General features: G+C 42.7%; 1 protein-coding gene across 5 annotated transcripts in view; it reads left to right on the plus strand.

Annotated features, from left to right (window-relative positions):
* The window catches only part of tpk1 (thiamin pyrophosphokinase 1), a 74,373-nt gene that overhangs the window by 52,193 nt on the left and 7,019 nt on the right, over positions 1–15,161 (plus strand). For 3 of the 5 annotated variants that reach the window (XM_029648371.2, XM_029648375.2, XM_029648373.2), the window contains 2 exons: positions 434–580; positions 5,792–5,903. In XM_029648371.2, the coding sequence (XP_029504231.1) occupies positions 434–580; positions 5,792–5,903 (259 nt within the window). The remainder of the gene's footprint in view (positions 1–433; positions 581–5,791; positions 5,904–15,161) is intronic. The other 2 variants (XM_029648376.2, XM_029648377.2) reach the window with 2 other exon arrangements.

The following is a 15,161-nucleotide window of genomic DNA, read 5'->3' on the forward strand; positions in this document are numbered from 1 at the left end:
CCAAACTCTCTGCGACATTGTGTCCTTAGAACACTCTTGGGGAGAGAGTGAAAGATATGGTGGGCGAGACACAGAGGGAGAGAGCTAGACTGAAGAGAGAGACTGGTAAAGTAGAGAGAGGAGGAGGAGGGAGTAAAGGAGAGCGGGGGTACATTGGGAGAGATGGGTATGAGGTCAGAAGAAAAGAGGGAGAGAGAGAGGTTTGGGTAAATTATAGTTATTACGATGGCTCTCCGGATGTTTCAAGTGCTGAAAAGAACTCAACCTTTCTGTCTAAAGGCTACATGTTTCTCCTTCCAGACATAAATAGCATACTTACAGTTTGTAATATGTTCCAAAGTTTTCTAAAGTGGTCTGAAGTTGTACCACCTGGTGGACCCATGATTGGGAGATTATGATAATGAATCCCCCCACCCCACCCCTCCTCCCCCAGGTGGATACTATAGTGACTCTGGGTGGTCTAGCAGGAAGATTTGACCAGACCATGGCTTCAGTAGAGACTTTGTACCACGCCCTCAATATGACAGAACTACCTCTGGTGGTTCTACAGGGATGCAGTCTGGCCTACCTGCTACGACCGGTAACTATACGCACGCACACACGTTTGTTTTCAGTGGTGGAAAAAGTACACAATTGTCATACTTGAGGAAAAGTAAAGATACCTTAATAGAAAATGACTCAAGTAAAAGTGAAAGCCACCCAGTAAAATACTACTTGAGTAAAGGTCTAAAAGTATTTGCTTTTAAATATAATTAAGTATCAAATGTAATTGTAATTGCAAGTATAAATCATTTCAAATTCTTTATATTAAGCAAACCAGTTGGCAAAATTGTATTTTTTATTTTATTTACGGATAGCCAGGGGCAGACTCCAACACGCAGACACATTTTACAAACTATGCATGTGTATTTAGTGAGTACACCAGATCAGAGACAGTTTGAACAGGGATGTTCTCTTGATAAGTGCGTGAATTGGACCATTTTCCTGTCCTGCTAAGCATTCAAAATGTAGCAAGTACTTTTGGGTGTCAGGGAAAATGTATGGAGTAGAAAGCACATAATTTTCTTTCGGAATGTAGTGAAGTAAAAGTAAAAGTAGTAAAAATGATAAATAGTGAAGTAAAATACACATACCCCCAAAAAATGATTAAGTAGTACTTTAAAGTATTTTTAATTAAGTACTTTACACCACTGTTTGTTTTACTATACTTGAGGACTTTTTGGGGACCAACAATTGATTCCCATCCAAAATCTTATTTTCCCTTAACCTCCTAATTCTAACCCCCCCCCCCCCCTCCCCCCAAGGGACTACAAAGCACTTTAGTTACAAATGTTGGTATAAGGGTCCTTGACAAGGTTGTGTTGATCTTTGAATTTAACCATGTACGTTCAGTCAGTTCATTACATCCAGACTGCAGTGACAAACCAGCTTGATTAAGTGTGTGTGTGTGTGTGTGTGTGTGCGCACGTCTGTCAGAGGAGATTAATTGGAGGTATGTACATATGAAGCAGCAAATGAGAACATCTATTTAATAATGACAAATGAGAGAGGGGGGGGAGAGGAGAGAAATATGGAGAGGGGGGCGAGAGAGACAAGGGAAGAGGAGAGAAATATGGAGAGGGGAGAGAGAGAGACAAGGGAAGAGGAGAGAAATATGGAGAGGGGGAGAGAGAGACAAGGGGAGAGGAGAGAAATATGGAGAGGGGGCGAGAGAGACAAGGGAAGAAGGAGAGAAATATGGAGAGGGGGAGAGAGAGACAAGGGAAGAGGAGAGAAATATGGAGAGGGGGCGAGAGAGACAAGGGAAGAGGGAGAGAAATATGGAGAGGGGGAGAGAGAGACAAGGGAAGAGGAGAGAAATATGGAGAGGGGGAGAGACAAGGAGAGAGACAAAGGGAAGAGGAGAGAAATATGGAGAGGGGGAGAGAGAGACAAGGGAAGAGGAGAGAAATATGGAGAGGGGGCGAGAGAGACAAGGGAAGAGGAGAGAAATATGGAGAGGGGGCGAGAGAGACAAGGGAAGAGGAGAGAAATATGGAGAGGGGGAGAGCGAGACAAGGGAAGAGGAGAGAAAGATGGAGGGGGAGAGAGAGACAAGGGAAGAGGTGAGAAATATGGAGAGGGGGAGAGAGAGACAAGGGAAGAGGAGAGAAAGATGGAGGGGGAGAGAGAGACAAGGGAAGAGGAGAGAAAGATGGAGGGGGAGAGAGAGACAATGGGAAGAGGTGAGAAATATGGAGAGGGGGAGAGAGAGACAAGGGAAGAGGAGAGAAAGATGGAGGGGGAGAGAGAGACAAGGGGAAGAGGTGAGAAATATGGAGAGGGGGAGAGAGAGACAAGGGAAGAGGAGAGAAAGATGGAGAGGGGGAGAGAGAGACAAGGGAAGAGGAGAGAAATATGGAGAGGGGGAGAGAGACAAGGGGAAGAGGAGAGAAAGATGGAGAGGGAGAGAGAGACAAGGGGAAGAGGAGAGAAATATGGAGAGGGGGAGAGAGAGACAAGGGAAGAGGAAAGAAAGATGGAGAGGGGGAGAGAGAGACAAGGGAAGAGGAAAGAAAGATGGAGAGGGGGAGAGAGAGACAAGGGAAGAGGAGAGAAAGATGGAGAGGGGGAGAGAGACAAGGGGAAGAGGAGAGAAAGATGGAGAGGGGGAGAGAGAGACAAGGGAAGAGGAGAGAAAGATGGAGAGGGGGAGAGAGACAAGGGGAAGAGGAGAGAAAGATGGAGAGGGGGAGAGAGAGACAAGGGAAGAGGAGAGAAAGATGGAGAGGGGGAGAGAGAGACAAGGGAAGAGGAGAGAAAGATGGAGAGGGGGAGAGAGAGACAAGGGGAAGAGGAGAGAAAGATGGAGAGGGGGAGAGAGAGACAAGGGAAGAGGAGAGAAAGATGGAGAGGGGGGAGAGAGAGACAAGGGAAGAGGAGAGAAATATGGAGAGGGGGAGAGAGAGACAAGGGGAAGAGGAGAGAAAGATGGAGAGGGGAGGGAAAAGGGGGGGAAGGGGGAGAGGGAGTGAAAAAAGTGGGTATGTTTGTAGTATTGCTAGAGCAAAAGATGGAAATGACTGTGCTCAGCCTCACAGTAAACTCAATCATCTGAGAAGAGGGAAGGAGGGAGGGAATGGATTGATTTGGAGATGATGTAATTTTGGAAAAGCAAATTAGACACCCTCATAACAACAAACGATTTAGGGTAATAGGAGAGGGAGATGTGTGTGTATCTGCATGCGTGTGTGCGTGTGTGTTCTACAAATGAGATTGCAGGTATTTGGTTCGAAAATACTGTATATGCTTGTTTACAATGACCTTTTAGTAGGGCATGTCAGGAGCGGAGGTGATTTACATGATGGAGGATTGTACTGTGGTGAACTGCAGCTGCTGAAGGGATGAACATGGACAGATGCAGACAGATCCCATAGACAGATGACTTTGACATTCTAAGTTTTATAGAACAATACAATGGAATGAAGAATACAGATACTCTAGAGATGTCCTTGACAAAAATAACTGCAACATTTCAAGGCACTTAATCCAAATTGAGTTTTGAAAATTCCAGCTCTCATAAAGGCTTTTCAATTAAATCCCATCATGAGATTTCTGGGCTCCCGAGTGAAGCACTGCATCTCAGTGCTAGAGGCGTCACTACAGACCATGGTTCGATTCCTGGCTGTATCACAACCAGACGTGATTGGGAGTCCCATAGGGCGGTGAACAATTTGCCCAGCGTCGTCCGGGTTAGGGTTTGGCCGTCATTGTAAATAAGAATTTGTTCTTGCTTATGTACATTGCTGTGAGGCTACGGTCTCTCTCTCTCCACCTCTCTCTGTACATTTTGTTGTCCCTCCATGTCTCTGTAAAGTATGTGTGGGCTGAATCTCAGGTGGGAGAAAGTTGTATTAGTGAGGATTCTATATCTCAGAGGCGTTCTATGATCACTGGTATTTATAAACCAAGCAACATAAAGCTACTGAGAAAGCTGCTTAGAACACACGCGTACACACACACACCCTGAGGCCAGATTAGCACAACAGCAAGAGTTGGAGATTATTCTGTCTCTCAGAGTTTCCTTCCTTTAGGAGTTGAGAACATTCCATCTATCCCTATCTTTCTCCCTCTGGCTACTGTCTTTACACCGCCAAGGAGGAAACATATCCGCCATTTTACCTGTCATCGTTTCAGACAGAGTTGTTCAGCTTCAAACTTTTCTCTTTGGGGTCCTTCTGCTAACTTTCCTTGAATGCACTGACTGTAACATCACATCCAAAATTATTGGCACCCCTGTTAAAGATGCAAAAAAGACTATATAAAATAAATAATATAAATACTGAGCTATATTGTATGCTCAAAACAATATTTTGTTTAACAATTAATCTTTAAAAAAAAAGAAAGATACATGTCAAAATGATTGGCACCCCTGTTTTCAGTGCATTGTGCCCCCTCCCCTTGTGAGCATAGCAGAACTTAGCCTTTTTCTGTCATTCTTTATGGGATTGAAGTACACATTGGGAGGTATCTTAGATCTTTCCTCCATACATAATCTTTACGGACCCTTGATATCCTTCGATCTGCTCTCATGGACTGCCTTCTTTAATTCAAACCACAGGTTTTCAATAGGGTACAAGTCCAGAGCCTGAGATGGACATAGCAAAATGTTGATTTTGGGTCAATTAACCCTAACCCTAACCCTATTTCTTTGTGGATTTTGATGTGCGCCTTGGGTTATTGTCTTGCTGAAAGAGCCACTTGAGGCCAAGTTTCAGCCTCCTGGCAGAGGCAACCAGGTTTTTGGTTAAAATGTCCTGATACTTGGTAGAGTTCATGATGCTGTTGATCTTAAGCAGGGGTCCCCAGGACCAGTGGAAGCAAAACAGCTCCGTTACATCAAAGATCCACCACCATATTTTACAGTACATATGAGGTTATTGTCTGCATATGCATCCTTCTTTCGAGGCCAAACCAACAAGTTGTGTGCTTGGCCAAAGAGCTCTATTTTCATGTCATCTGACCACAGCACCTGGTTCCAGTCCAAGTGCCAATGCTGTTTAGCAAACTCCAGGCATTTACATTAGTTGTTTGCTCTCAATAAAGCTGTTTTATGGCAACCCTTTCCGAATAGCTTATTGGCATGGAGGTGGTGTCTAATTGTAGTTTCCAGTAATATATCCTCCCTTTGCAACTCTACGGATGACAAATGGATTTTACATGCGTGTTACCTCATTTTTATACCCCAGTGAAACAGGAAGCCATGAAAGGCCACCATACAGTTCTTTCAACTGATATTCATTTTAATTCAGATTGCTGTTTGATTTTTATTCATAACAATCGTTCGGGGTGCCATTCATTTTGACATCTATCTTTTTAAGATTGTGTTTTACTTGTTAAACAACATCTCTTTCTCTGAGCAATTGTATTAGTATAAAATAAGATAATTTCCCCATTTCTTTGAGCATACAATATAGCTCAGTATTTGTGTTGTTTATTGGAGTATTTTTTGCTCATCTTTATCAAGGGAGCCAATCATATCAGATGTGACTGTAGGTGGGAATTGTCAGCGCTACGACAGTATTAGATCCAGAGTTATTCTGGAAGCTCATTCTGTGTGTCTGTGTGTGTGTGTGTGTGTGTGTGTGTGTGTGTGTGTGTGTGTGTGTGTGTGTGTGTGTGTGTGTGTGTGTGTGTGTGTGTGTGTGTGTGTGTGTGTGTGTGTGTGTGTGTGTGTGTGTGTGTGTGTGTGTGTGTGTGTGTGTGTGTGTGTGTGTGTGTGTGTGTGTGTGTGTGTGTGTGTTTTATTTAGGACATGAGACACAGGTTGGGAGTGAATACAGGACTGGAGGGGGAATGGTGCAGTCTAATACCTATAGGAGGACCATGCAAAACACACACCACTGGACTCAAATGGAACCTGGGTGAGCACACACATACACACACAGTGACACACACGAGCACTCATCTTCCCTACGCTTTGTTCACACAATCACACAAAATCCCACACACCCCGTCTGTCCCCTTGTGGTTTGTCCCAGTCCTAGGCCCAGTGGCCAGCTGTGTTCTTAATGAGTTGGCTCAGACCACTGCACCACCGGTACAGGGCGGGACCTCAACAATCTGTTGGTTGTATAACTCAGTGTCAAGGGGAATCCAGGCAGGAAGTGTGTGTGCGTGTGTGCATGCGCTTGTTGGTTGGTTGGCTGCTGGCCTGGGAATGTGTGTGTGTTACTTTCCCAGTCAACCTGTTACCTCGGCACCTGATTGATAATGCTGTGGGATTATGCGTGAGAGGCTCCTTCAGATTAACCAGTCATAATAAAATGCATAATTAATCACACACATAATTAAAGAGGAGGCAGTGGAATATTTCCCCGGGGATCAGATGGATGAAGGTAGAAAATAAGAAATACACACTTTTACAAAGTGGACCCTCAGCTTTTGTGTGCGTGCGTATGCAAATGTTCCATCTTTCTGTAGGTTGATATGTGCAAGTACCTTGGTTATAGTGTTTAAAGGGGCAATCTGCAGTTTTTTTAAATTAATGAAATGATTCTTGAAGAATATCTCATAAATGCCTCATGACCTTAGTTCAACTGTCTTACCCCATCAGAACCCAAAATATAAGCTTTTTTTACTCTACTGTTTGTTAACAAAGTGAATGTCAACAAACACTATATAGCCTCAAAACTTGGTTAGAAAATATCATTTTGATATTCTTCTGGGCCCTATAGTTGGTTTGAGTTCATTTGAAGGTCAATTTCATTTTTGCTGCTCACTAATACGTTTCTATATCCTGTAAAAGAAGAGTCCTTATTAGTATTGCAAATGGTGAAAGTCACTGTAGAGCTGCAGATATTATCAAACTCCATCCTTCTTGCAGTCAATTTGTAGAAGCAATTTGCTGAAGCACCTGGATCTGTGTCAACTTTCCTCCCGTGCAGAGAAGTCTCGGAGTGAGCTGGGATGTCACAGAGGATGTCTTCACATTTCAGGTGTCTTCAGCGGAGAAACCATACACTAGACGTGGAGTCTTGTTGACGATCAACAGCTTGTTCGACCCACTTTGATTCCCCGCCCCAGTAAGCATTCGAGGAAGGTCTCTACTTAGAGAGCTCTCCATGGAGGATTGTGACTAGATGCCCCTCTCCCAGAAGTGAAGTTCAAGGAATGGAAGGTATGGAGAGACTCTTTGAAGGAGCTTGAGCAGGTCAAGATCTCTCCCATGTACAGATCAATCTCTCTCATACAAAAAAGAGATGTGCGTCTTCAATGATGCATCCACAAACGCCATCGCGGCAGTAGCCTACCTGAAGACAACTGATGCCAGTGGGAATATGGATGTTTGCTTCATCTTTGGTAAAGGTAAGCTCGCTCCACGTTCTGAGATCCCCGTTCCAAGACTCAAGCTGTGCGTCGCTGTTCTAGCTGTGGAAATAGCTGAAGCAATCGGCGATGAGATTGACATCCAACTCGATGTTGTCACATTCTACTCTGATAGTGGTCCTGGGTTACATACAAAACGACTCCAGGTCATTCTACATGTATGTGAATAAGAGGGTGCAATGTATTAGGAGATATATTTGCCCAGAGCAGTGAAAGCACGTCCCTACTGACCAGAACACTGCTGATCATGTCTCGAGATCAGTCCCAGCAAGCAGCCTGACTCATAGGACATTGTTGACAGGACCAGCTTTCTAGTTCAGGTCAGCAAAGCCAGAAATCTTTCACGCACCTTTTGACTTGGTTGACCCCCGGATCTTACTACAAGATTCACCCCCAAGTTGCTTGTCACACCACCATTGTCTCAAGCAACAAGTTAGACTCCAAGGTCCTTGAGAGGTTTACAAGGCTTGCGCATGTGTTAGGAAGGCAGCAGCTGCAAAGAATGGCACATTTGCAACAAACCCTGCTCCACCGAAGATCTGGATCAACTCAAGACCATCCTAATCCGCAGTCTGCAACACAATGCCTTTCAATGCATCAGTGAACGTAAAGCCATTCCTAAGCTGAGCCCACTCTTCAGGGTCCTTACATCAGCCTTTCTTAAAGTATGAGTCACGGACGGTGGGTCACGACGGGTCAGAGCAAATGTATAATTATTTCATTAATTACTGGAATGGATTTGGCCAAGTGCATCTGTGCTCTCTGCTTAGCAACAGTCTCTGCTTGGTTTGGCAGCTGCGCGAGTATGAGAGGGAGATGCCCGTGTGCTTTGCGGTTTACCAGATCTTTTTTTGTGCCGTTTTCTTGAAGATCACTCTGCGATGCACAGCTGCCGTTCAGCAGCAGATGATGCGCTGTCAGCCACTGACTTGTCATTCCCACTCGCCATCACTCACTGCTGTCATCAAATGGACTCATGCTAGCCACCACTTCTGACTCAGCTCAATTGTCATGAAATGCATATACAATGATGAGTTTCTCTCTCTTTCATACAAACTTATAACGAAGATCGCCCACAATGTGTTTTGTGCGGGGAAGTGCTTAGTAATGAGTCTCTCATAACGAACAAATGAATAAAAGGACACGCCCCGACCTAACATCCACAGCTTGATGGCAAACCCAGGGAGTTCTTTCAGAACAGGACAGAATGCTTCAGGAAACGGTGCTTCGACAGTGGAAAAGTAAGTCAACTAGCAAGGCATTGTTGTCATTTTATAACAGGTGATGATAAGCAGAAATAAGGGAGTACTAACTAACTCTTATAGTAGTACAGTTGGAAGTTTACATACACTTAGGTTGAAGTCATTAAAACTTGTTTTTAAACCAATCCACAAATTCCTTGTTAACAAACTATAGTTTTGGCAAGTTGGTTAGGACATCTACTTTGTGCATGACACAAGTAATTTTTCCAACAATTGTTTACAGACAGATTATTTCACTGTACCACAAATCCAGTGGGTCGGAGGTTTACATACACTAAGTTGACTGTGCCTTTAAAAAGCTTGGTAAATTCCAGAAAATGATGTCATGGCTTTAGAAGCTTCTGATAGGCTAATTGACATAATTTGAGTGAATTGGAGGTGTACCTGTGGATGTACTTCAAGGCCTACCTTCAAACTCAGTGCCTCTTTGCTTGCCATCATGGGAAAATCAAAAGAAATCACCCAAGACCTCAGAAAAAACATTGTAGACCTCCACAAGTCTGGTTCATCCCTGGGAGCAATTTACAAACGCCTGAAGGTACCACGTTCATTTGTACAAACAATAGTGTTAGAGACGATTTGGACATATTTGTATAAAAGACAGAACATACAGAGCTCCATGTACATTTGTGTAAATATATTAAATATTAATGTACATGATGAAATATTAGGTACGTACATTTATGATTTATATTTACCTGATTGAGATATATTAATTTGTTGTTATTGTAACTCAGTTTTGCCCCCCCCCCCCCCCCCCCTCTTGCCCATTCATTGTATTGTGGTAAGTGTGTTAGGATAAAGGCAGGAAGTTGGGCCTTCGGGGAGTCCTTGCTAGACGTGGGAGCGGTATAGTTTTTTGACCATACAAACAGGTCATATTATGTATTTTCCATGTCAAGTAATCTATGCTTTAATAAGTTGATTGGATATTCATTTTTTTGTTAGATATAAGAAGAATAAACCTTTTTGTTGCACCATATCCCTGGATTTCATTGAATGTTTTGGCTGTTTGGAAACCTTGACTGTGAACTGTATGCTTACGAAAACCCCGCTTCAGGCTAGGGCAGTGGCTAAGGTTAAGAGGAAAGGAAGCCACTACAATCAAGTCAAAAAACTCCTGTACAAACAATAGTACGCAAGTATAAACACCATTGGACCACGCAGCCGTCATACTACTCAGGAAGGAGGCGCGTTCTGTCTCCTAGAGATGAACGTACTTTGGTGCGAAAAGTGCAAATCAATCCCAGAACAACAGCAAAGGACATTGTGAAGATGCTGGTAGAAACAGGTACACAAGTATCTATATCCACAGTAAAACGAGTCCTAAATCAACATAATCTGAAAAGCCACTCAGCAGGGAAGAAGCCACTACTCTAAAAACACCATAAAAAAAGCCAGACTACGGTTTGCAACTGCACAAGGGGACAAAGATCATACTTTTTGGAGAAATGTCCTCTGGTCTGATGAAACAAAAATAGAACTGTTTGGCCATAATGACCATTGTTATGCTTGGAGGTAAAAGGGGGAGGCTTGCAAGCCGAAGAACACCATCCCAACCTTGAAGCATGGGGGTAGCAGCATCATGTTGTGGGGCTGCTTTGCTGCAGGAGGGACTGGTGCACTTCACAAAATAGATTGCATAATGAAGAACAACAATTATGTGGATATATTGAAGCAACATCTCAAGTCAACAACATCAGTCAGGAAGTTAAAGCTTGGTCGCAAATGGGTCTTCCAAATGGACAATGACCCCAAGCATACTTCCAATGTTGTGGGAAAATGGCTTAAGCATAACAGGGTCAAGCTATTGGCGTGGCCATCACAAAGCCCTGACCTCAATCCTATAAAAACTTTGTGTGCAGAACTGAAAAAGCATGTGTGAGCAAGGAGGCCTACAAATCTGACTCAGTTACACCAGCTCTGTCAGGAGGAATGGGCCAAAATTCACCCAACGTATTGTGGGATGCTTGTGGAAGGCTACCCAAAACTTTTGACCCAAGTTAAACAATTTAACGGCAATGCTACCAAATACTAATTGGGTGTATGTAAACTTCTGACCCACTGGGAATGTGATGAAAGAAATAAAAGCTGAAATAAATATTCTCTGTACTATTATTCTGACATTTCACATTCTTAAAATAAAGTGGTGATCCTAACTGACCTAGGAGAGGTTAAATGTCAGGAATTGTGAAAAACTGAGTTATAATGTATTTGGCTAAGGTGTATGTAAACTTCCGACTTCAACTGTAGATGTGAGTTTCTCTTTCAAACAGTCCCCTGACCTTGTACACAGCTAATAGCTAACATTTGCCAAAGCCAGCTAGCTACTGATAGTGCGACCCTAGTAACAGTACAGATGAAGATGAAAAATGATCAGGCCCACTGAAATTATTGTTGAAAATTAGTCTGGGTTGGAACTGTTGCTGTTAAAATACAATAATAATTTTTATTCTTAACTGGAATAAACTGATTGAAGCAAGATGCTTTTTGAGGCAAATACTCACACAGTTCTGGGTTGCTCATCTGCAGCAGGAAGCAGGCTCCTGCCTGACTGAGAAAGCAGTAGATGTTCTGGTCCAGTTTGGCACCACATATCTATGCAAGTCAGGGTTCTCAACTCTGACATACTTGAAAAACAAGTACAGAAACAGTTTCAATGCTGAGCATGACCTCAGTGTTACACTGTCAAAAACAGAGCCCAGAATAGATATGCTCTCATTAGGACTGTGTGTGTTCTGGTCTACATCTGTGTGATGTGATCAATCAGTTTATTCCAGTTCAGAATAAAACATATGTATTGTATTAACAGCAACAGTTTCAACCTAGACTTTCTTTCAACAATAATTTCTACAGTAAGATGTATAATTTTTCATCTGTACTGTTACTTAGGGTTGCATTATCAAAAAGCCTGTGTGTGTGTTCTGTTATTCATCTGTGTGATGTGATCAATCCGTATATTCCAGTTCAGAATGAAAAAGATTTATTGTATTTTAACAGCAACAGTTCCAACCTAGACAGATATGTAAGAGTGTTTTTAATGGGGAGAATAAACATTAATAGATATTTATATGGATATTTAATTCCATTGTTCTTTGTTTTTGTCTATATTGCATTTGTTTTAGGCATAAGGGCAATGAAATGTACAGATATTTATGTATAGTTGCATATTTTCCTAAGCTTGGGTCCCAGGAAAACACCAAATTTCTCATTTGGGTCCCAGGCTGAAAAAGTTTAAGAACAACTGCCCTACATTGACGATTCAGGCCCACTGAGGATTGCAGGACACCTGTCCCAAGCAAGTCTAGGTAAAGATTAAACCAAACCTCTTACTGACACCACCACGAGCAGGCCCATCATCAAGGACACCACTTCACTGAGGGCGCTTTGAGAACAGTTGGGTCTGTGGCCCAGAGGCCTGCAGAGAGTTGAAGATGGAGACTGTTTAGAGCGGGAAGAAGGTCCAACAGTACCAGAGTGACAAAGGGTGTACTTGGGTCTTCAATCCACCGCACGCGTCTCATATGGGAGGCAGCTGGGAGAGAATGATCGCCGTCCATGATGCTGAAGGTGGGTCCATCCAAGCTGACTTATGAAGTCCTGATTACATTCATGGCGGAAGTCTCAGCCATTGTGAGTGCTCGTCCATTAGTTCCTTGATGACAGCAAAACTGTTCTCCCAAAAGGTTGGTGCAGCCTCCCCCCAAGGTGAATTCAATGAGAAAGATATCTTCAGTCGGCAGTGACGGCAAGTTCAAAGCCTTGCCAACACCTTCTGGCACCGCTAGAAGAAAGAGCATCTTCCTTCCCTGCAAAACCAAAGGAAGTGGCAGAAAGAGAAGCCCAACTTTCAGGAGGGAGACATTGTGATGCTGGGAGACAGTCAAGTGAAAAGGAACGACTGGCCCATGGGCATCTTCGTGAAGACCTTTCCTGGCAGAGGTGGGAAATTAAGAAAGGTTGAAGTCAATACAGCAAGAGATGTGTCATGCGAGACTTTTCTGTATCCAGTTTCAGAGACTACTAGTGATGTACTAGTGATGTTCTAGTGATGTTCTATTGATGTACTAGTGATGTTCTATTGATGTTCTAGTGATGTACTAGTGATAATGGTGGCATCCTTACAGATACTAGGCGGGGAGTGTTCTGGCCCCTGTAGTAGGTTTGAGTTCATTTTAAAGTCAATTTAATTTTTGTCCTCTGTGTGGCACTGCTTACTGATAAGGCCTACGTTTCTATGTTCTGTCAAATAAGAATCCTTGTTAGCGTTGCAAATGGTGAAAGTCACTCTGTGGAGCTGCAGATATGATCAAACTCCATCCGTGCAGTCAATTTGAGAAGAACTATTCTGTATGGATGATCGTTTAAGTGATAGATTTAAGTATTTTCTTGATGGCTGCATGGTTGGCGATATCTGTTCTATTTAATTGATCTTGCCATGTTTGGGGAATTATTATTGCATACGGCAGCATATTTTTGAGTTCATGATAATATAACATACGTAAAAAAAAAAAAAAAATTAAAACATTTAACCTTTATTTAACTAGGCAAGTCAGTTGAGAACAAATTCTTACTTACAATGTCGGCCTACCAAAAGGCAAAAGGCCTCCTGCGGGGACAGGGACTGGGATTAAAAATAAAAATATAGGACAAAACACACATCACGACAAGAGAGACAACACAACACTACATAAAGAGAGACATAAGACAACAACATAGCATGGCAGCACCACATGAAAACACAGCATGGTAGCAACACAACATGACAACAACATGGTAGCAACACAACATGACAACAACATGGTAGCAACACAACATGACAACAACATGGTAGCAACACATCATGGCAGCAACACATGAAAACACATCATGGTAGCAACACAACATGACAACAACATGGTAGCAACACATCATGGTAGCAACACAACATGGTAGAAACACAACACGGCAGCAGCACAAAATGGTAGCAGCACAAACCATGGTACAGACATTATTGGGCACAGACAACAGCAAAAAGGGCAAGAAGGTAGAGACAACAATACATGACATGCTGTGCTGTGCTGTTAGTGAAGATGAAGCTTTAATAATCAACATCATCTTACTTCTGGTTGTTTTTCCTTCTTCTATGTCAGTTTTACTCCGTTTCTAATACTGTACCTACGAACTGGTGGTAATAAATCATTATGCAATACGATAGATCAACTCTATCCAGCAACTATCTGCTAAACTTAAGAAGGGGACTCTTGCAAGGGCAGAATAGATATTGTGAATGATTAGTCCTTGCATCCATAGCTTATGAAGTTGAGAGTGGTTCCATTTCTCCAACCTCATCCCTTGTAGAAGCATTGCTTTTTTCCCGAAACAAGGGGTGGTGGGAACACTTTGATATTGTTTCAACTGCTGATTGCTGCTTAGTTGACAGATGATTTTAAAGAGTGCGTGCTTGTGTGTGTGTTAGAAGTCCATATAAATGATTATCCCTTTTTAAAGCGTGATTGGAATGAATAATATATGCTGTATTATAAAGAGAGACCTGAGCAGTTAGCGGCTGTCTGGCCTAAAGGGACTTAGTGTCAGGGCTTTGGCTTTGTTCGAAGTATGCACATTAAAGAGAGAAAGACAGAGAGAACCTGCACTACAGGGCATACAGATCTGTAGTGTGGCAACTGGTTCAACCCCTGTAGATCCATGTCAGAATTCAAAGTTGACAGTACAAGTTAGTTAATTGTAACCCCATTATCTATGTGAAACCTACTTATTGAGCATACTTTATTTTGTGAAGCAGAGCCCTGAGGGTATATCAGGTTGTTTTAGTTGAGCATTCTGTTTGACAGGGGTTACTGTTTTAATAATGATGTTGTTTGAGGGTGTTGATGGTGGAGTTTAAAAGTCGGGGCTTAGTGGAGGAAGAAGGTAGGAGAGTAGATAAATAAATCATCTGAGAAAATGTCAGTCATCAACATCTCCGCTCTGCATTTTGATCCACACACACACACATACACACAACAAATATTTCAGAAGTGGTTGATATACGTGAACACACAGGAGGAGGGAGGGGGAGAGAGGAAGTATTCTCCTTAGCAGTAAGTCTAGTTGTGGCCTTGAACTGACTGTAACATTGGCCTCAGTCCTTCGTCTTTAAAGCACCTGCATTGTGTGTGCCAGGCGGTGACTGTGATTTAAATAAAGTTATGGGGGATTCAAACATGGCAAGATCCCCAAAATGGCAGCTGGGCAGACACTTAGTAAGAGTAGCCTCTGACCCCCATTAACTTTAATGGCTCTGTTGAGCAAAGCTACAACCTCTCTAAAAGATCACAAAGTTAATGGAGGGCAATGTAGGAGGCCCAATTGAAAAGCTGTGGTTTTATAGAGATTCAATGTACAGTTGAATTATGTACAGTAGCATAAGTGATGTGTGTCATCGACCATTTCAGTTTGTTTTCTAGTATTCACATTTCACACACGGTCTTCCTTGTATTGTAATTAATGATGACATCACACGGTGAATCTCTCTTCTCCTCAGTTGTG

The sequence above is a fragment of the Oncorhynchus nerka genome, linkage group LG22 (assembly GCF_034236695.1).
Source record: "Oncorhynchus nerka isolate Pitt River linkage group LG22, Oner_Uvic_2.0, whole genome shotgun sequence".
NCBI lineage: Eukaryota > Metazoa > Chordata > Actinopteri > Salmoniformes > Salmonidae > Oncorhynchus > Oncorhynchus nerka.